The sequence below is a fragment of the Cygnus atratus genome, chromosome 3 (assembly GCF_013377495.2).
Source record: "Cygnus atratus isolate AKBS03 ecotype Queensland, Australia chromosome 3, CAtr_DNAZoo_HiC_assembly, whole genome shotgun sequence".
Lineage (NCBI taxonomy): Eukaryota > Metazoa > Chordata > Aves > Anseriformes > Anatidae > Cygnus > Cygnus atratus.
This window is the reverse complement of record NC_066364.1, coordinates 60233048-60254298: the sequence shown is the minus strand read 5'-3', so window position 1 is coordinate 60254298 and position 21251 is coordinate 60233048. Positions and strand designations below refer to the sequence as shown.

General features: G+C 41.3%; 1 protein-coding gene across 2 annotated transcripts; it reads right to left on the bottom strand.

Moving 5' to 3' along the window:
* Positions 1–2464: 2464 nt before the first annotated feature.
* Positions 2465–17411, bottom strand: TBPL1 (TATA-box binding protein like 1). Of its 2 annotated transcripts, none has more exons than XM_035538927.2 (7): positions 17211–17411; positions 11123–11309; positions 10427–10509; positions 8508–8571; positions 6714–6817; positions 6525–6619; positions 2465–3720 (listed from the first exon to the last, which is right to left on the bottom strand). In XM_035538927.2, the coding sequence occupies exons 2-7, from the start codon at positions 11255–11257 to the stop codon at positions 3650–3652; spliced, it is 552 nt and encodes a 183-aa protein (XP_035394820.1). In that variant the 5' UTR covers positions 11258–11309; positions 17211–17411; the 3' UTR covers positions 2465–3649. The 2 variants fall into 2 exon arrangements, with proteins under 2 accessions (XP_035394820.1, XP_035394819.1); XM_035538926.2 differs by having other exon boundaries at positions 17226–17411.
* Positions 17412–21251: the final 3840 nt, after the last annotated feature.

Below are 21251 nucleotides of genomic sequence, written 5' to 3'. Positions count from 1 at the left end.
AGGCAATATTAAAGGGAGAGAGACTGAGTTAGAATTCAGAGCTTAGTAAATTACTGAGAAGGGTCTGAAAAAAAGCAGAATATAATTCTGGAAGGGTAAATGCAAGTTTCTCCAGTTATGCTGCCTAATTGCAAGTCAGAGGATGATAAAAGGGACCTAGAAACTGCAGAAAAAAAAGATCTAGTGGCTATGACAACTCACAAGCCAGCAATGAGTCAGTTCTCATTCTACTGCAAAAACGAGTCCTCAGGAGGTTGTATAAATAGAACGGGCTGTTCTCTCAAAGGAATGTGAAATCGACTTCTTATGGCGCTGCTAGTGCCACAGCTGAGCACCGTGCCGAGATCTGCATGTGATCCAAGTGGAGAACCCAGGAGCAAATGGGGCAGAACTCTGGAAAACAACGCCATTGAGGAAGAGCTGGTTGATTGACAGGTATGTTTGAGTGTGAAGAGAGGCACTGGGGGTGCGTGTGTACAGAAAGCAGCAGCAGCAGCAGCAAGGCTTATTGCAGCTCGAGCCTGGGACCTACTATTTTACAGCAGTGATGGGAATACGGCGATATCCCTGAGTATAAGTGTAAAGCGTACACCACCAAGCTCATCATCAGAGGTTTTAAAGCTTATTTGTCAAAAATAGTTTGAGGATCCCTTGGAGATAGGAACATACATTTTGAGAAATCTTTTATATGATATTATTATTTTTCTCAGTACTACCTGTCTGCAAGTTCAGTAGCATGCTTTTCCTCTCCCTTATTAATTGTTATGAAGGTCTCAAACAGAACTAAAGTTAGCATTGATCTAAGAAAACACTTCGAAAGAAACAGTTCAGAATAGAATAGTTCAGCTGGAAGACCACCTAAAAAGACTTTCATGTCCAACTGCCTGACCACTTCTGGGCTAACCAGAAGCTAAAGCATATTATCGAGGCCGTAATTCCAAATGCCTCATGAACACTGACAGGCACAGGGCATCAACCACCTCCCTAGGAAGCCTGTTCCAGTGTGTGACCGCCTCACAGTAAAGACATTTTCCCTAACGCCCAGTCCGTCCCCACACATCCTGACATCGGTGACCAGGGAGCAGAGACCAGCACCTCCCCCTGTGCCTCCCCTCCTCGGGAAGCTGCAGAGAGCCTCCTCTTCTCCAGAGCAGGCAAACCCAGTGCCCTCAGGCTCTCCTCACAGGACATGCCTCCCAGCCCTGTAACCAGCTTTGTTGCCCCTCCTCTGGATGCTTTCAAGGACCTTGACAACCTTTTTTTTATATTGTGGAGCCCAGAACTGCTCACTATATTTCAGGTGAGGCTGCACCACCGCTGAATATAGTGGTTGAATCACCTCTTTTTACTGTCTGGCTGTGCTGTGTTTAACGCACCCCAAAACGCCATTTGGCTGCCAGGGCAGGCTGCTGGCTCATGTTGAGCCCTCTATCGACCAGCACCCCCAGGTTCCTTTCTGCTGAGCTGCTGCCCAGCCACTCCCAGTCTGCGCATGTGTCTAATATTGTTCTGGTCCAGGTGCAGAAAATCATACATGGGCCATAGAGGGTTTGAACTATAACCTTGGCAGTATTAGCACCATGCTCTAACCAATCGAGCTAACCAGCCTTCTTGACTGTTAATACATTGGTTTATTACTTTTTCTTTTTTAAATGAGACAGATTTCACACCACATGATTGTGCTAATAAGAGAACAACAATGTTCCTCTTGCTTCATATAAATTTAGGAGACACACATGCTTCATAAAATCTCACTGGTAGCACTCAAGCATTTTGTGATTTGATCCAAAAGAAAAAGAGCAAAGCCTTACCTACTATACCTACTGCAGTTATAACGACCAAATTCTCATATATCACTTTAGGAACACACTTCATCACTGGAAAACCCATTACAATTTTGTTCATTTTTCAAATACCTTCTTCTTTCTCAAACTGTAATAATACAATATTAGCATTCCCTAATGGGGAATTTAATGGGGATTGGTCCACTGGTATGATGTTTCACAAAACCTTCATTACTGTCAGGAGTGCTGTGGTGCCTTTATGTGCTCTTTATCATAAGTTTCATGACTGTCAAATTCTACTTATTTCATAGTTACAAATACTCTTTTCCTACCTTCACACATCTAAGAAAGGGTTTTATTAATGTATCACTGCTTGCAGCAGGTTTTTCTTTCCTTTTGTTCTGAAGGGTTTGATTGAGCATTTCCTATACTATTCCTTCCTTTCCATAATTTCTGCATGGAGACGCTGCAGATGGCCCTAACTTCCACACCATCCCTCAGATGGCTCATATACATTATGCTAGGCATTTGCAGGATATTCCTCCACTTCTCTTCTACAACCGGTGACTTCTAGTATAGAAACAGCTCACGGTTCAGTTTTAGGACCCACCAAGACTGTATATTACCTACAGCACACAATAGTGTCACATTTGTCTTCAGTCAGGGAAAAAAGACATACATACATTTATACATATATTTATTGTAACTTTTTAAAAGTAGCATTTGCAGTTACTTTTAAGCATTCACCTCTCTTCTGCTTCAAATGTGCACTTACTGAGAGAAACATCTACTGGCTTTCAAGTCCAAGATTAATATCAATAATAATACATGCCAGAATCAAGCTTCATTGCTTGTCGGCAGCTCCTGTCATGAAAACATTATACAGTAACAAGAGTGTAGAAAAGGCCTGTGTTAATCATTCAGCAATAGGCTGGGACTGGATTAGCGTGACCATACCATCTTCCGGAGTTGAAGCGTAACAACACTTTCCCGAATACCGAAGCTCACATAGTAATTTGTTTCCTTTTGCATCCAGCAGGTGGACAAGGCAGTTAATTTTTCTACAGTAGCTTCTTTAGTTGGTAAGATTTCCTCATCATCTACAGCAAAACAGTTGTTGTATACCTTTATATTTAGAAATGTCTTCTTTAAACAGCAAGAAAATACTTGAAATCTGGCATGTAGTTAAGAGAACTGGGAACAAACCAAATTTCATTCTTGGATAAACATATGTAACTACTATAGATTTCAATCTAACCCACACACAAAATTTTACACATACTACAAATAGAAACAGAAGGTAATCAGCAAAAGACTATTCCTACATTGTTTCAAATTAATTTGCAACTATACAATTTTAATGTAATAGAAAAAGGGAAAGGAATATAACAGAACAGGTATGAAGAGAAATATTTTCCAAACTTTTATTTGTGCACATTCATCAGGTGAAAAAGATAACTTTTACAGCTTCTTTGGTGCCCAATATTCAGCATACAAAAATGTAAAAGACTATTCACAAATAAAACACAAGCTCAAACTAAAAAAAAAAAAAAAATGTTTTAAAGGTAGTGCACATCGTGACAGCTTTGCTTATGAATACACAGAAATTACTGCAAAAATAAATAGAATGTCTTTTTAAAAGCAGCAATTTCATATCTTGTAAACTTCTGTTTTTACAATACAGCACTGTTAAGAGTAAAATCCAAAAGGACTGGAGTTTATACTGTGGCCATGAACAAGTAAAAGAGTCTGTATTCCTCTGCTATAGTTGGTCCAGTTTTCCTTTTTGCTTTTAGTCCAATGTGCAGCAGTCTTTAAAGGTGCTTGGTTAGGAAACCTAACCATCAAGTGGTGAATTATAAAATTTATTTCCTGCTTTCAAACACGAATGGGTAAATCTGCTCCACAGCACTGGCAACAGCCTTTACGTTTGGCCCTGTGAAATATTAAAAAAAAAAAAAAAAAGAGGAAAAAAACAGGAAAAAACAATAGGAAGAGAAAAATCAGGCCATCAGAAATTAAAACAACAACAGTATCTTCAAAACAACCTTAATATTTATGGCTACTGTAACTTTATTCTGTAGACAAGAATAACTTCTCCCCGTTTCTCCCAATTGAAGAAAGTGCTCCTCTTACCACTATAACTTACAAGAAGAAGACTCTAGCATGGAATCTGCGAGATATTCTACACTGGTTAATGGCTAAACTACAAATAAATACTATCATTTCCTAACAGTTTGCATACTTTGCAATTTACTGGTTTAAACAGTCAGACCAGAGAAGATCGCAGAAGCTAAGCGGCAGAGGTAGAAGTATTTTTACTTATGATTCTCTTCTAGGAATTTGTACTACCTGGCAACATTTCTCTCTTCTTTTAAATAGCCACCACAAAAACTATTGCTAAATAATGCTGGATTTAGCCCAAGTATGTTTCAAGCAAATTTTATATTTGAAAATTATAGACTGTAACTTTTCAGTCTGGATTTTGCAAATAGCTCTAGCCATTGATCTCAGGACAGCACCTGTAAGCCAGGGAATGGTTATTGTCTCAGAATGTGGCAGCTGAAGGTTATCTAACGTAATTTATGAACATTTGGGAAAAGGAAGAATGACCTAGCAATGCTTTCTAATGGTACTAGACCATTTTCTGCAATGAACAATTGAGCTTTCAAATGAATGAGCAATACTATGCCAGAAGAAACTATCCTGGATACAAGTGTGGTGATGTAGCTAAATGAAGCCAGTAATTTCTCACATGCTTTGATGCATACAAACTCATTTTTTTTAAACTCACTTTGGACTTCAAAAATTCCTTTCAAGTACAGAGAACTGTTCAAAATGGCTCCCCCAAATCATAAATAACCTACTAATAAATAACCTATGTCTTATCTATGCATGTAATTCTAGTCATATTAATTTACAAGCTCAGTCAGAATGAAAATGGACTAGGATTATTCTTGCATTTTCCAACTTAGCGAGCTGAGTTAATTAATCACTCAAACAAGCCTAGTGGAAGATACTCTGCCTAGAACATTCTTTGCTTTCTAGGCAATTTCTTTGCCTTCCTCCAATTTGTCTACTGTTGTAGAAATGCAAGTTCAAGAGGAAGCCTTCAGAAAGCAGGAGTATGAGTAGACACAGCTTGTAAAAGTAATGTTGAAGAGTAGTGTGGAAGATACGTGAAGACTGGAATATCATTACAGGGAATATAAAATAAGAACTAATAATAATAATCCTCCTCACTGCTCATTTTGGAGGAAGAAAAATTAATAGAACTTTTTTTTCCCTATTAACTATCAGTTCTTTTATTTTGTCAGTCATAGAATCATAGAATCATCCAGTTTGGAAAAGACCTCTAAGATTAGCTAGTCCAACCTTTAACCTAGTACTAAAATCCACCACTAAACCATGCTACTAAATTCTACATCTACACATTTCTTGAGTCACCATCCCTGGAGGGCTTCAACCACTTCCCTGGGCAGCCTATTCTAATGCCTCGCAACTCTCAGTAAAGAAACTTCTAATATGCAACCTAAACCTCCCCTAGCACAATTTCAGGCTATTTCCCTTTGTCTTATCACTTGGTGCTTGGGAGAAGAGCCCGATCCCCATCTCGCTATAGCTTCCTTTAAGGTAATCATAGAGTACAATAAGGTCTCCCCTGAACCTCCTTTTCTCTAGGCTAAACAACGCAAGTTCCCTCAGCCACTCCTCATAAAACTTGTTTTCTAGACCCTGCAACAGCTTTGCTGCCCTTCCCTGGAGACGCTCCAGCACCTTGATGTCTAGCCCCACGTTTTCAGATTACTAAGTCTAATACAGTTTGTCTTCTTAAAAAAAATAAATCCTGATATATTATGATAAGTATTCCCCATAAAGCTTAGGTATTTGTTAAAAAAAAATAAGATGTAAAAATAAATACCCCTACATGTGAGCAGTGTAGGGATGGATATATAATACCAGTAGTTGAGCTCTACCAACCACAAGACCAGCTGAAGTGATAACAAATGATAATACTACAGAACCAGGAAATATAATAGGTATTCCTCACATCTGACTTTTCACATCTGTGGTGGACACTGCACAAGTGAATACAGCAAAGAATGGAAAATGAAAATTAGAGATAGAAGGAAGAAAAAATGGCAGTAGCATCTCTAAGACCCAAAACAATCATGTCTCTGATTACTTGAGAAAGGTCACTAATTCCTATAACCCAAGTAGTGGTTCTCCCCCAGATGAGCTTTAACAGAAGCGAGCATAAGTCTGAAGAATTGCAAATATTGGTAAATTTCAGTTATGACAAAATACTATGCCATCTCACATGTTTCCATAGATCTCACGCTTGGAAATATGCATTTATGAAAGTGCTGTTGATGCTACATGCAGTGCAGTGTATATCATTATGAAGATTAAAAAAAGGGGAAAAAGTAAAACATTTAAATAAACAATACCTGCATTCTCAAATTCTATCTCACTTCTGTTTTATTAAAAAAAAAACAAAAAAAAAAACAAAAAAACTGACCATGTCCACTAAAAGTAATTTTTAAGTCTACCAGTAATAACTCTTTCTCTAACTTGTCTGGCCACTTCACTCAAAAGTAAACTAGGTACAAGCACTAGGAAACAAGATCCCTTTGGCATATCTTTTGACTGTTTTGAATATCTTCTTCTCCTAAACTGACTAGCCCTAAAGTTAAATATTCCTAGCAAGTTAAATATTTATTTATGACATCAAAATACCTGTAACTGTGATACTGCCTGTTGAAAAAATTTGTAAGGTAGCTCTGAGAGTTTTTATTCTGTAGCACACGGCAGGATGAAGTTCTGGTTCGTAACTAGAAGACAAAATAACAGGTAAGAGGTCTGGAACTGAAACAGAAAAGCTTAAGAAATATACCAAGACTACAATTCTTTAAAATTCTACCATACCTCGCATGAGGTCTGTTATTCTTCGTAAATTCTGGCAATCTTATCTCAAAGGGCATGTTGCACACTGCTAAAACATTCACAACTTTAAAATCTGTGAAAATTACCTTTTCAAAAGAGAAGAAAAGAATGTCATTAGAAATTCAGCTCAGAGAAGCAGAGATGTATGGGTTGAAAAAAAAAATTAGAAGAATACTAGTTGAGTATTTTAATGTCATTTCACAACTAAAACCTTGTGATTGATGCATTTGTAATAGTCTAAAGGTACTTAATAGACTCAAATCACTTATTTTATCCTTCCACGGTACAGTAGCCGTTGAACTAGATTATTTCACATTTGTACTATGTGGTTATCGTACAATTTACTTTGAGAATGAGACACAGGAATAACTCATTGTTATACTAAAACACAACCAAACTGAAAACAAACTAAATTAAGTAGCTCATGGGACATCAGAATTAACAAAGAAAAAATTTAATTCTTACATGAATCCTATGCAATTTGGAAAAGTGTCTTTAATGCCTTGCTGCTATACACCATTTTTATCAAAGCTAAGAATAAGATAAAAGACAAAAACTGTTTTGTTTCAAATGTCTAGTATGGCAAGCTATTTTTCCAGTCTTTTACTTTCTGAATCCTACCTCAAAATATTGGCTTTCAGTTATTCTCAGACCACAGCCATTTTACATGACATTAAAAGAGCCAACAGACAACTCCAAAACAAACAAGGGCACTGTTAAGAAGTGCAAAGTCGCTGAAGAAAATTTTGTTCATTTTCTGAAACAGCCAGAACTGAAAATTTCTCAGCCAAAACATTTTAAAAAAGTATACAAGTGGAAGCAACAAATCCTTATAAGAGGTCAACTATTATTTTAATCCTCAAAACATATTCCACTTAAACTGCTCACTTCATAATAAAACTTGGCGCATCTACCCTGGAGGCACTGTTCATCTCTCAGTGATTCAACGCTTCACTCCAACTTTAAGAGCCTGGGTCTAACGTATACATTCTTAGCAATAAAATTCCCTAACTTTTGTTTGGGTCTAACGCAACATTACTGGGATAGCCTGTCACAGCTGCCTTTATGCAGTATAATCAAATTTAGATTCCTCCTGCCAAAGGACAGCAACCTTGCCTGTTGGTAATTGTCCGCTGGTAAATTTAAATTGTGGGTAAACAGCACAACTGACTGTCAGGAAGTTTTAAAATTACACATTTTAGCACTCACATTCAAAACTGTTACTATAAAGTTCAAGTGGTGTTTCTGACTGGTAATGTTGACCCAAACCCACAAAAAGAGGGGTTTCATACCCTATTTTTTTTTTAAACTTATTTCCAGCTGTGCAACCTCACAGGACAGCAGCACTTCCCCCCCTCAATTAACAAGGTTCAAACTTGCCCTAAATGAGAGGGACATGTGTTTGTTATTCCACCATAAATGAGGGAAAATTGTGTTTAAATGACAGTTTGGTTTACACCCTTCAGCACTTCTTCCAAATAAATCTTTCAAGGTATTTTTCTACCCAAGAAACATTTGTGGGTGGCTCATTTAGTAAGTTTTGTTGTTCATTAGGGAGGGAAAAAGCACAACTCTGAGCCACCAAATGAAACTCAAATCCACAAAATAAGACATTTCTTTGACCAGCATCTGGAAAACGTATGCTGCTACTAAAGGGGCATCTGAATGAAAACATGATGATTGCTAAATAGTTACACTTCCTCACTTTTTATTCTTTCTAAAAAATTGAGTACCATCATTGCTTAAGCAACACAAGTCCTCTTTCATTAGAATTACCTGAAAACCTAGTTTCTGTAGACTACGAGCTAATCGTCTGGCACCAAATTTAGCTTCTTCTTCACTGCAAAGACAAGAATCTAGCATTAACAAAAATACAGCATATGCTCATGTGCACACATACTATAGTAAATGGTTCATTTTGTAGCCTGAGCACTATGTAACGCATGAACTGCGACCACACGGACAGCCTTAATTTTACCCAACTGTACATATTACATTCTATCTTCACTGTCTAGATATTCAAATAAAGTCTTTTATACCCTATTTGAAGAATATTTTGGCACTCAGCTCTAGCTTAAGACAGTAGGAGCTGCAGTGGGAGCCATATTTTGATCATATATGATATTAAATACTCTTAAGAGACAAATAAGGTAGTCTGAAGGTGGCCATCCTGAACTGGCGATTACTTTTCATCCTGTTCTCCTTTGCAATGGGCTTGTTAGCTTCCCTGGAGGTTTAGAGAAGAAAGCAATGTTTATGAACATTCATACTAGTATGAAGCACCAAATAAAGTTTAGGGAAAAAGCTCAGTGTACAGTTAAATTATGCGCAGGGCCTCAGGAAAAAAAATAATCTATCATTTAAATGTCAGCACTGACAAATCACCTTCTATTTTGAGAGAGGTATCATATACAGAAAGCATGCAAATTTACCACTGTACCTTACCCTTACTCCACAATGTGGACATAACTTACAGGAATTCAGCCATTAGCAGTTTAGCAAATTCATGTGTATCTGAACTAAGAATTTGCTCTTTCCATTCCCTCAACAGTGTATAACTTGATTAAATTTAGGTGAGTTTTCATGTAGTAATAAGAGAGACATCCCTCAAAAAAGGTCATCCCTTCCCAAGTTTTAAGTTCTGGCTAAAAAAAAAAAAAAAAAAAGAAAAAAGAAAAAGTGTAATTCTTAGAGAGTTTTCAAATCACAGAGTGGTTGTGGTTGGAAGGGACATCTGGAGACCATTTAGTCCAACCCCCCTGCCAAGCAGGGTCACCTAGCGCACATTGCACAGGATGGCATCCAGGTGGGTTTTGAATATCTCCAGAGAAGGAAACTCCACAGCCTCTCTGGGCAACCTATGCCAGTGCTCTGTCACCCTCCCAGTAAAGAAAAGTTTCCTCATATTCAGCCGAACTTCCTGTGTCTCAGTTTGTACCCATTACCTCTTGTCCTGTCACTGGACATCACTGAAGAATCTGGGCCCATCCTCTTGACACCCTCCCTTCAGATATTTATAGACATTGATGAGATTCCCCTCTCAGCCTTCTCTTCTGCAGCCCAGCTCTCTCAGCCTGTCCTCGTATGACAGGTGCTCCAGTACCCCCATCACCTCAGTAGCCCTCCTCTGGACTCGCACCAATAGCTCCATGTCCCTCTTGTACTGGGGAGCCCAGAACTGGACACAATACTCCAGGTGAGGCCTCACCAGAGCTGAGTAGAGGCGGAGGATCACCTCCCTCAAAATTCTGGCAATGATATTTCTACCACACCCCAGGATACTGTTGGCCTTCTTGGCCACAAGGACACATTGGTGGTTCATGGTTAACCTGCTGTCCACCAGGACTCCCAGGTCCTTCTCCGCAGGGCTGCTCTCCAGCAGGTCAGCCCCCAGCCTGTACTCGTGTATTTTCAGAAATGAAATCTCTTGGATTTTCTTCATAAATTAGTTTTTCCTGCTGTTCTCCCAGAATGCTGAAATGATGTTGCTCAAGATTTCAATTCAGTCAAAGGCAGACACTTTGCAGAGAAAAATTCCACTCAAATACTTAGCTTAGCAAGGATCTAAGTACGATATAACATGAAGGAATCTTAAGAGTGGCAAGCACTGCCTCTTGCTACCTTCCTCATTTATAAACATTATGTTTTAAAATACACATGAATTTCATCCAGAGGAAAGATCTTTATGGACTTACCTTGTGGCTCCTGTGCAAATAACTTTTCCTGAGGACCAAATTGTGGCCGTAATCCTAGGTTTCCTAAGCTTCATTAATACTTTCTAAAAAGGAAAATGAAAGTGGAAGAATTGGGAATTGGTGTTAGTTCAATTTCAAAATAGAAAAAAAAAAATCAAGCATTATGCAAATAATATTTCTTTACTTTTGATAAGTCTTGAAATGTTTCTTCATCTCTTTCAGCAACTACAAAATCAGCTCCTGAGAAGAGCTAAACAAAAGTGGACTATCTTAGCCAGTGATTCAGTGTTCACATAACAAATTAAATGAAGATATTTTCCCTTGAATAAAAAGCTGAAAGTCACAGCATCATGCTGATTTTTTTTTTATTTATTATAACTCTCCCCTGTTGACTCCTCATTGATATATTTTTCTGAGAAAAAAACATGAAATTTTAGCGGGGCAAAACAGACCCTGAGGTGTAAGAGGTCTCATTGCATACCTTAACATTCACCTCACTAGTTGAACAGACCCTAGTCTAATGGCTCCCTGAAGTCTTTTGAGACAGTATTTAGCCCTCCTCCCCTTACTGTAGGCTTAGTATATGACAGACTCAATGCCTATCAAGACAGAAATATAGAAACAAAACTTTGCTATCCACCACACATGGATATCAAGACGTAAAAACAGATAATTGAGGTATGTTAAATCTCTTACCCCAACATCACGCTTGTATATCACATTTGCTCCCTCTAATGCAATCTTCCTCAAGTTTAAATGACATCTTGTTCTAAAAACACACACTACATTTGTGATTAAAATGTCCAATGCAACATCACTGTCCGCATCCATTGGGGTGATTTACAACTCAATTCTCCCACCAGCTCACCATGAAGATCACATCCTGAGAACAAAAATGATAAAGTTAAACATTCCAGTAGAAAACTGCCTATTAACACTGCTCTTGTATACATCCGTCCCTTAAATGAGACAAGAAGCAGAAGTGACTATACTCTGACTCATTTAAGTTAACTGCGTGCGTGGAGGGGGGGCGGTGTCTACATCCTGTATGCTATAAAATAGGAGGCTACTTGTTTGAAGCCATGTTGCCAGACTTAACAGACATAAAGTGTATATGTATATATTATTTTTAAGCCTGCTGGTTAAATATGTTACAGCTCTTAGCAACTATATTAGGACGCTGTGAAGTTTACTAAGACTTTTTCCATAGCTCCAAAGGCTAACCTTTCCTCAGCTCGTTTGAGGAGGTCATCAGACACCTCAGGAAAATGCATTTCTCTCACTGCTTAGATCGATAATTCTGAGATACAATAATTTGTGTTGAAGTGGATGAGCCTGCTGAATAACTCGGAAACCAGGAGGCTACATAAACTGCAGCCTGTAGACCGCCTGCCACCACAGCGTACCCATCTTCCCCCAGCATTCGTGGCCTAACTCTCCGACCAGAGCACCGCAATGCGAACTATACAAAATGGCCTGTGGGCAGCAGCAGCCTGCGCCGACCCCCAGCAGCTCACCCCCTTCCGCCCTGCGCCTAGGAACCATGTAGAATGTGTGTACTTCGCATAAAAAATAAAATCACACCTTCCTGAGGAACAGCTTGAGCTCCTACAAAGGCACAGGACGGCCACCCCGTGTGCACCCAGCAAAGCTAAGGAGCCGTTCTGCCTGCCTGTGCACGCTAAGGGTGATGTCCCCACCAACACCGCGCCAGGGGGAGCAGGGCGGTGAGCCAGGGAGCTGGGCTACTGCCCGCAGCCCACCCTGTGTCTGGCTGGTAGCCGTTCTGCACGCACACCTTTCCTATTTGTGGAAAGGAGGGGAAAAAAAAAAGAACAAAAACATTGGTATAGAGAGAAAACAGCTTGTATCAAAATACTGCAATTTATTAAGGAGTTTTTCTTTCTACAAGGACATAAAAATCGTAGCTCTCTTCCAGGAGAATTAATTTAAGCAGAGAATAGCCTAAGAGACAGAGGCAATAGTATCTCGGACTGCTTTTGATCCATTCATCTGAAGTTTTAGCAATATTTCCTCCCAAATAAATCCCAACAGAAAGCAAAGACCAAAACTGAAGAAAAAGTCAGATATATGAAACGCTCTACGTGGTCATTGCCATGGCAGATGCAGGAGACTACGCATCAAGAACACATGACATATTTACAGTGTTATAAATATTTTGGTCTTACGTATCAGAAATCTGCAAGACACAAAATTAACAATGTTATTATCAATATTTACATCTGACTACGACTTCCTAAACATCACGCCATAGTTTCTCATCAAGAACGCACTCAAGGTGCGTCTTTGACTACAACTGACTGTCACTAGGGAAGTAATAAGCTACAGTGCAGATGTACATATTGTACTTGATCAACTGCTGTGACGGCTGCCTATTCTACCGCGCAGCTGGCTCCCCGCTAAAAGAATTATTCTGTAATTGCTGGCTTGTCCAATATAAGAAAAGGAAAAGCAGGTGACAACACAGAAAAGAGACGAAGAAACGTCAAGAGAAAACTGGAAAGCCAAAGGCAATGTGGGGAGGTGTCGGGGGAGAGCAGGCAGAGAAGAGAACAAACAGTAACTAATTAGTATTCCCAGATCTCTCTCTTTTTTAATTCAAAATTATATGAGTCCTATGAAGCTACAAATGACTCGTTCCATCTGTTTTTGATGGACTACTCCAGATTGGGTTAGCAATTTACGGCACCGGCTCCAAAGATAGCACATTTGCAGATTTTGAATGGCACGCAGGCAGGGCCAGCGTGGAGCACGGAGCTGGAACTCACGGCATCCTGAGCGAGGCATTTGTTTTCCACCCTGGCTCTCGCCGAGTTCACTTACTGGAACCCGGGAACTAGCGGCGTGCAAGAGAACAGGGCACCTCCAGCGGGCTGCCTCTCCCTCACTGCACCAAGCTTCTGCTGCCATACGCAGTCTCGACATTGTGAAAGAGTAATGCCATCATGCGTAAGACCCTTGCAAGGTTCCTAGCTGCTAAGGAAACTCTAATACTGTCTGAGAACATCCCCATAAACTATCAATAGCTCATCTTAAATAGATCCAGGGAGAAAAGTCACTTGCTCATTCAGGACAAAAGAAAAAGCCATTGAGATGAAAATTACAATTTAAAAGGAAAAGATCAAACATCAAAGGGAATTTATAGAAGAAAATCCCAGAACGTTAAAATGCTGCGGAGCTGTCTCGAAGGACATTTTCAGCAATTACAGCGTATCTCGGTTAGCAGTACAATTTACACGTGTGGATTTTAATGGGAGAAAAGTTACACAATACTACAGTAATGACCCCCCATTTTCATCAGCCATGTTCTGAAAGTTCAAAACAGCAGATACGTAAGGAGGAGCTCTTCATATTTAACTTGAGCCGTACCTAATATCCTAGGCTGTGGTTCAATACATTCAGCTAAAAAGTGACATAACTTGTCATAGAAGCAGTATCTGAGTACAGCGTAAAAATTAAGAATTCTGCCTTTATTCTACTGCAATGTCATTTGATCTAACGAGAGCATTTTTCTGTTACACATTTCAAATACTGAACATTTCAAGTATTGATTATTAAGTTTTTCTCATTTGTATTGAGAAGACTCCTTATTTACTGCTGCTAAATACGAGCCACGTTCTTTGAGAACTCGAGCACCCAAAGTTTTGGATCCAATATGCCCATTCTCATTTAGCACAAAAATACAATGCTAACTTCTTCCAAGGCACGGTTTGGAACCGTTGTGCAAAACAAAATGGTTCTAGACTTGGATGCTTCTGCCCAACACTGAGTATAACCTGCTATGAGCTCTGCCTTTGGTGTTCATTTTGATGTCTCACGCTGTACTGACAACAAAGAAGAAATTCTACGGAAGAGATGCGCTGCTGCTTCTCTTCAGGAAGTCTCAAAGAAACCAAAATTCATAGAAGCCACTTCAACAAAAATTAATTGATTAAAAAGTAGAAATACTTGTACCATACAAAAACATCCAAGGAACGTGTTTATAAAAAAAATAATAGTGTAGCAATGTTCATTGCAAACAGCAGCTTTGTTCTTTATTTCCCTCCAGTAGTATGCCCCGGTGGAACACGGCAGCCCTACGCGACGCCCTGATGCTCCTCCCTCCCAGCCTTCCCTACTGCATCCCTCACGGGTAGCCCTGACCCATTCTGTTATTTCCCAAAACCTGAATTCCTACATCTCTGTTTCCTATCTGCAAAACGGGGAAAATAATGTTCCCATGCTTTTACACAGACGCTTTGATACCAAGCAACAGCATGACATACATGCCTGTTACTGTTCCATATTTATGCAGTTACACTTGCAGAACCGAGGGACTGAGTAGAAACCAAACATCTGGTTCTTTCCCGTTCCGGATTTGCAAATTCCTAAGCTGATTTTACCAAGCTCAACTTATGTTGTGTTGATTAATTTTGCCCAAAGTTCTCTCATTTGAACCTTAGAATTTTGGCAGTCTAAAGCTCATTTCTGAAAGTATGTTTTGCCAGTTACTGATAATTTAGTAACGAGCTAAAACAAATAATACAATCATTTATTTTTCTGCACTTGCAGCTCTTCTTTTATATTGTGCATTTCATTCAACTTTCTCCAGAGCAAGAAACTAGCTAATTTTGATTTCAAGTTCTCTTGAACCAATATAACACAATCTATCCGAAGAGAGAAAAAAAGCAAAAGGCATCTTTGTAGAAGTTTTTAATATTCTATTTTACCAAGGAAAATTAAAAGGCTCGTTCTCTCTTTTATATGTAGATGCCAGGGATATCCTTGGCATATTGCCACTAAGAAACAAAAGAGGAAGAAAAGAAGCAAATAGGTAAAGCACGGTAATAAACATAAAAATAAGAACAAAACCAAAAGCCAACCTCAAGGATATTTGAAAAGTAGCGCGTTCTACACTGAAACAAGAGAGACTTCCCACTTCAGAGTGAGAAGTATACCCACGGAAGGAGTAAGCAAAGGAGTGAGCACTGCAGTTCTTAAACAAAGCATTACCCATACATCCCCAGTTAGGACCAAGGCCATACTATTTTCAAAACTACATAAACAAAGAAACACACCCCACACTGAAATCTTACAATCTAAAAAAAAAAAAAAAAGCCAGCTTGCTCTGTCCTAAAAAAAAATGCAAACCAACCCATGAACACCATCATCATCAAAGAGAGTGGAAAGGCACCTAGGATGGGGTATATAAACAAAGAATTATTTTAAGCTTTTGGCTACTTTTGAGCTGAGAAACCCAGAGCTATGAAGGCAGATGGCGGGTATCTAATAATGGTTATGCTAATGTCAGAACAGCTTAATAAACACCTTTTTCACCATCAGCACAAGTATAAGCAACTTGTACTGGTTATTTTTAACCCTGCTCCCAAGCAGTTTGCCAACTGACTCCACAAACTGTTCCAACAGCCCAACTGTCAGGAGAACTGTACTACTGCAACAGTCGGCATCCACCAAACTAAGCGCCCACAAAGCATTTCTGGTGAGGTTAACAGAGAATAAAAAAAAAATAAACCCCACTGGGAACCAGGAGAGGGTTAATTCCATCCTCCTACTGAATGCGTTAAAAAGAAAAAAAAGTGTTCAGGTCATTGCAAACAGGTCCCTGGAGGTGTATTCTGCTTGAATTCCTGGACAGGACACAGTCACAGTGGTAGGCTGATGACTCCTGAGAAGTAAGGGTAACATTGCTACTGTTGTCTGTCTAGGATATCCTCCGACTCAAACAGCTTTCTAAGTTTTAGACACTGGACTAGAGGTGTACACTTCCATTCTTATTGTTTCCAGTGGCAAGATAAAAAGTCCCAAAAGCAAGAGGCTAGCTGGAAGTCAACATGCTCACCTTCTGAGGTCATATGACTGCATCCGACAGAACTGTGACAAATACAGTTTGGAGAAAATTTTCAAATATGTGTAAAAACGGTTAGAGAGGACACTTATCCAAGTAGAACAATGAAAAGAACGATGGTGTCGGCTCCTCCTGTACTAAATAGGGCACAAATGCCCAACCCTGCTGTCCAGCCTTTTGGCTAAGACTAGAGTGTCCCCATAGACTTGGACTCTTCCAGCACAAACCCAGCTGCAGGAATAAAGCCAAAGAGCTAACAGAACAAGAGCAGGAAGCCCGTTTTCAGATGGCAATTCAAAACAGGCCGTTTCCCCCACACTGACCTCATCAAAAATATCTGTTCATGACCAAAGTGAGAATCAGCAGCCCGCAGTTTACCACCATCCCTCCCTCGTAACACCAAGCAATAACCTGAAGCCAAGCACTGAAAACAATCCTTTAGCTACCCACGATAAGCAGAAAATCGCCGTTAGGTCGGCTGGAAGCCCGAACCAAGAGGCCAGGCGGCCAACTCGCTAAAAAAAAAGGCAAGAAAAATTAAAACCCGGCCGTTACACAGCGTGCTGTTCAGCAGCAGGTGTGCCCCACGCCTGCCTCCATAGGGACCCTCCCCCCCGCCCAGCCGAGCGCCCCCCTCTCCCCGGAGCCCTAGGGGCGGCAGCCCGGTGCCTCACGACCCGACCCCATCCCACCCCAACCGGGCCGGGCCGGGCCGGCGGAGACAAAGCGCGGCCGCAAGGCCCCGCCGCGACCCGGCCCCCGCGCAGGCCCCGCGGCCCGGCGGCGGCAGGGGGGGGACCCTGGGCCTCTCGGGGGGCGCTCGGGCCCCCCCCTTCCCCCCGAGGAGGAGGAGAAGGAAGAGGAGAAAGGCCGCAGCCCCCCCCCCCCCAGCGGCGGGGCGGAGCGGGGGGGCTGTACCGGAGCGGCCGTTACCGTGCGCGCGGCGGGCGGGCGGCGGTGTGGAGGCGCGGTTGCTAGGCGACCCGCCGCTGGCGCCCGGCGGCGTTCCGGGTGCTGGGCCGAGCCCCCGCCGCGACCACCATCCCCCGGCGCCCCGGGCATAGACGCGCCGCCGGCTAGAGCGGCCGCCGGAAGTGGCGGGAGGGGAGGGGAGGAAGGGGGCCGCGCCGCGCCGCACTTCCGCTTTACGCGCTGGTGGCGGCGGGGGGGGGGGGCGACGCCTTGGCGCCTGTCGGGGCTGTCGCGATAGCAGCCGTGGCGGGGCCCGGGGGGGGGGGGGATGCTGCGAGGTCCTGTGGCGCAGCGGGGGTGAATAACGAAATAAAGTCGTGTGGTTTTATAAAGGCGTCGGTCTCTGGGTGTGAGAGGTTGGGGGTGTGGGTTTAAGGGTTGGCGCTGTCCCGACACAGGGTCCGTCATTATTTACTTCCCGTGTGCAGAGTGATAGCAGAATAACCTTAATTAGGATAGAGGAACTAACCTGAATTAGGATAGAGGGAACAGCACCAAACTTGAATTTTGCAGTCTTTATGGAACGTGTGTTCTCCTCTGCCACCCTACATTTAAGCCTTGTAACGCCTTAGTTAGTTCGCCCGTCACGAGTAATTACTCTACATTTTCACCCCGAATCGGCTGAGAGGACATTAGAGGCAGATTTCGCTGCTGACCCAGCTTTCGCTTTCCAGCTAGCAGGCTGGGCTGAGCCGCCGTGCGGCAGCGCTGCCACCCTGTGGCTGGTCACGGTTTCAGCTGGCTGAAGGGAAAATGAGGAGTTCTCGCTTTGGAGCAACACTTAAAGCATTTTTCTTGAATCCTCACTGGACAGCTGTTTTTTTTTTTTTACATAAGTGTCCACATAAGTTCAACGCAAAATGTATTCTAGCAAGCACACATCCATTATATACCTCTGCAAAGCTGCCCTTTTCAGGATGTAACATTTCTAGCACGTGTTCTGCAGAAATATAGTCACCACTGGACATTGGGAAAGTTTTTTACTGATGAAGAAACGAACCCTTGCCATGTCACACTTTCAGTTGCTTTTTCAGCCTGAGCTTTCCCAGTTTGGACAAGGACATGCTTAAGATTGCATCTCCAAATATTTATTTGGAAAATACGCAAACTTATGCAAATAGTTGTGACCGTATTAACATGGAATGCAAATAAGGTGGTTGGCCACCCACCTAATTTTGCATGTCAGTTCATCAGTTGTGTTGCAATTTTATTCCACACCTATGCAGTTATGAAGCTGGTTGGCTTTAGCTGTCCCACTCTCAGTAAGTGTGATCCCAGTCCATTTCACCGTTACCTTGTGCATGTAAGTTGTTCCCCTCCTGGTCTCTGTCGCTCGATGTAGCTGTCTAACTTGTAGCATTCTCCCCGAGTGTGAATGAGATGATAGGAACTTCCTTCCAACAGAATCTGTGTCCTTATCTTTCTACTGCATACTCTAACTTCCATGACATTGCACAGGGAAGGCACAGAGGCCATTTCTGCCTCCTCCTTACTATGTGATTTTTCATTTTTCTGTGTCTTTGGTCTCTCAGTCCATTATCTGGAAAGCAGAGAGGAAACGGAGGTGTAAGGAGGCTGTTCATTCTGCTTGAACGTTCTGTGGTGTGGAATTGTGAGCTGTTTGGAGTATTGATACTGACACGGTTAAAGTAAAGATAACCAAACTTTAGAATACTGCACATATTTTTGTTCTGTAATTACAGCACTGGAAGTGAACAAAGATGCAATTTCATATTGTTGTTAGATCTAACTACAGGTTTCTGTCAGAAAAAAAAAAAAAAAAACAACTCAGAAAACTGAAGCAAATGCTTGGTTATCTGGATTTTTGTATTTTGCAGGATCCATTTGCAGTCAGGTAAGGTGGAGTGCAAGGCAGACTGTGGGAAAGTGTAGGGTGGAAAAAGAAAGCTGGATGGCCCCTGGAGGCATCCCACGGTGAACTGAGAGTGTTATACAGCTGAGCCTTCAGGACTGTGAGCTCTGTGCAGAAGACTGTATTCAAGTGCTTGTGTTTGAAGAGGAGAAATCTAGGAGCAATAGGTATCTTGCATACACAATAATGATATTTTGTGGAAAGACCATCGTCTACACGCATGTGATATTACTGGTTAATTATGAGAAATCTGCCAAGTTGGTGGCCAGCAGGGAACGGGCTTAAACCTGTGGCAAGAGATCAGTCAGAGAGGGAATCCTTTGCTCCAGGGCTTAATTTATCAGATGAAATTATAAACTCAAGTGTGCTTTCTCACACTTCTCTGGTGATGTGGCCCATGCACAATAAGATAACTCATTCTAGTAGTGTACTCTGTTAAACTGTTACTTCCCTGGCATAAGTGGCACTGAAACCAACTTCACAATATTCAAATGTTCTCTTTAATTTTATAATACATATACTTACATATATATGCTTACATATATATGTACAAACACATAAAATATTTTCATGTTCATATTTATTTTATATGAAAAATATATAATGTTTGTATATATAGCGTAACATAGTTATACTATATAATACAAGAATATGAAGAAAATAGCAGTGAAGTAGTCCAAAATAAAAGCGAAGTGATCACAATGAAGCTTTTCTTTAGTAAACTTCACAATAATAAAATACATATCTGTAATTTCAGCCTCTACAGCTGAAGGGCATTTACAGTGTATGCTTACCAACCCCTGTTGGCAATAATAGAGAGACACGGTGAAAGTAGTAGAATTAGAAGAACAGCTCAGAGTTGCCCATATTTAGGTCCTGTGAGACTGTGAACGCCTCTTAGGAGCAAGAGCACGTGCTCCTTCCTGCTGTTGTATGAGTGTGAACGCTCCTCTGAGCCGTTACACAAAGTTTCTTTTTGTATTCCTCAGCATCTGTTTCTACTGTTGGTTAATTGGGATTATCAGGAATGACGATGAATTTTCTTTGCAAGCAGATGGCAACGTGCAGCCCCCAGGAGTCAGGCTCGCAGAAAACACAGATACTTCACCCAGAATGTGATTTCTCCTTTGTGAGGGCTGGCAATGCTCGGAGACCAAATGCAAAGGATTGTCACGCATTTTTGACTCAACCTGGAGCATTAATTTGTATTGACAGTGCTTAAAGCATCCTTCTCTGTGTTGTTTACCAAAATGTTCTTAAGCTCCAGATGCAGAACTCGGGGATGAACAAGGTACTATAGCTCTTGGTGGGTGTGAGGGAGAGCATGGAGCAAAGTTTACAGGAAGATGTGAAGGTTGGCTCCTCAGCAGCCTCACTGCCCCAACATGTGTAGCTAGAGCCAAGCAATCTGGGAGTATTGGTCTCCACAAGCCCTGCCAACTTGCTTCCTACCCCAGTGGAAGGATGTTAAGCAATCTCAAAGCATACCTGCTGACTGTTTCAAGCCTTTTGGCTTGAAAATTGGGGAACGTCTCAATTTTAGATACTGGCATGAGGTAAAAATGGAGCTGCTTGGCAATGGCAAGAAGAGCTGTTCTGAGGGCATATGTCATATTTTGGCACCAGGTAACATATGACTCAAGTGGAAAGGATACTGGAGAGCTTAGTAGAGTTGAATAACAAATGAACAAGGGGTTTCAATGTCATAATTTTGGATATAATTTTGCTTAAAGCTTATGCGTCGTTCTTTCTTGAACTTGGCCTCTTCTTCTGGTAACCTGTAGTCTTAATATATCAGGTACCAGACATAAATAGCAAGAAGGGTCCTCACTAAGAATTTCTGTCCCATACAAGAAGGTAGAAGGTTGATCTAGAAAACAAATGAGAAGAGTATGGGGCTGGGGTGAGACAAAGGCATCAAGGACCTTTATTGCTCTAGCTTTTAAGGGTACAACGACATGGATAAATAAGGGTCAAGGCATGTGGCTTTTTTTTTTTTTTAATAGTGCTTCATTGTTAGCATGGTCCTCGGCATGCTTTTGGCCTTCTAACTTTCTCCCAGAAAGTGTCCAAATATCGTTTGGGAATAGCATGTGCTAGTCCAACAGGGACTG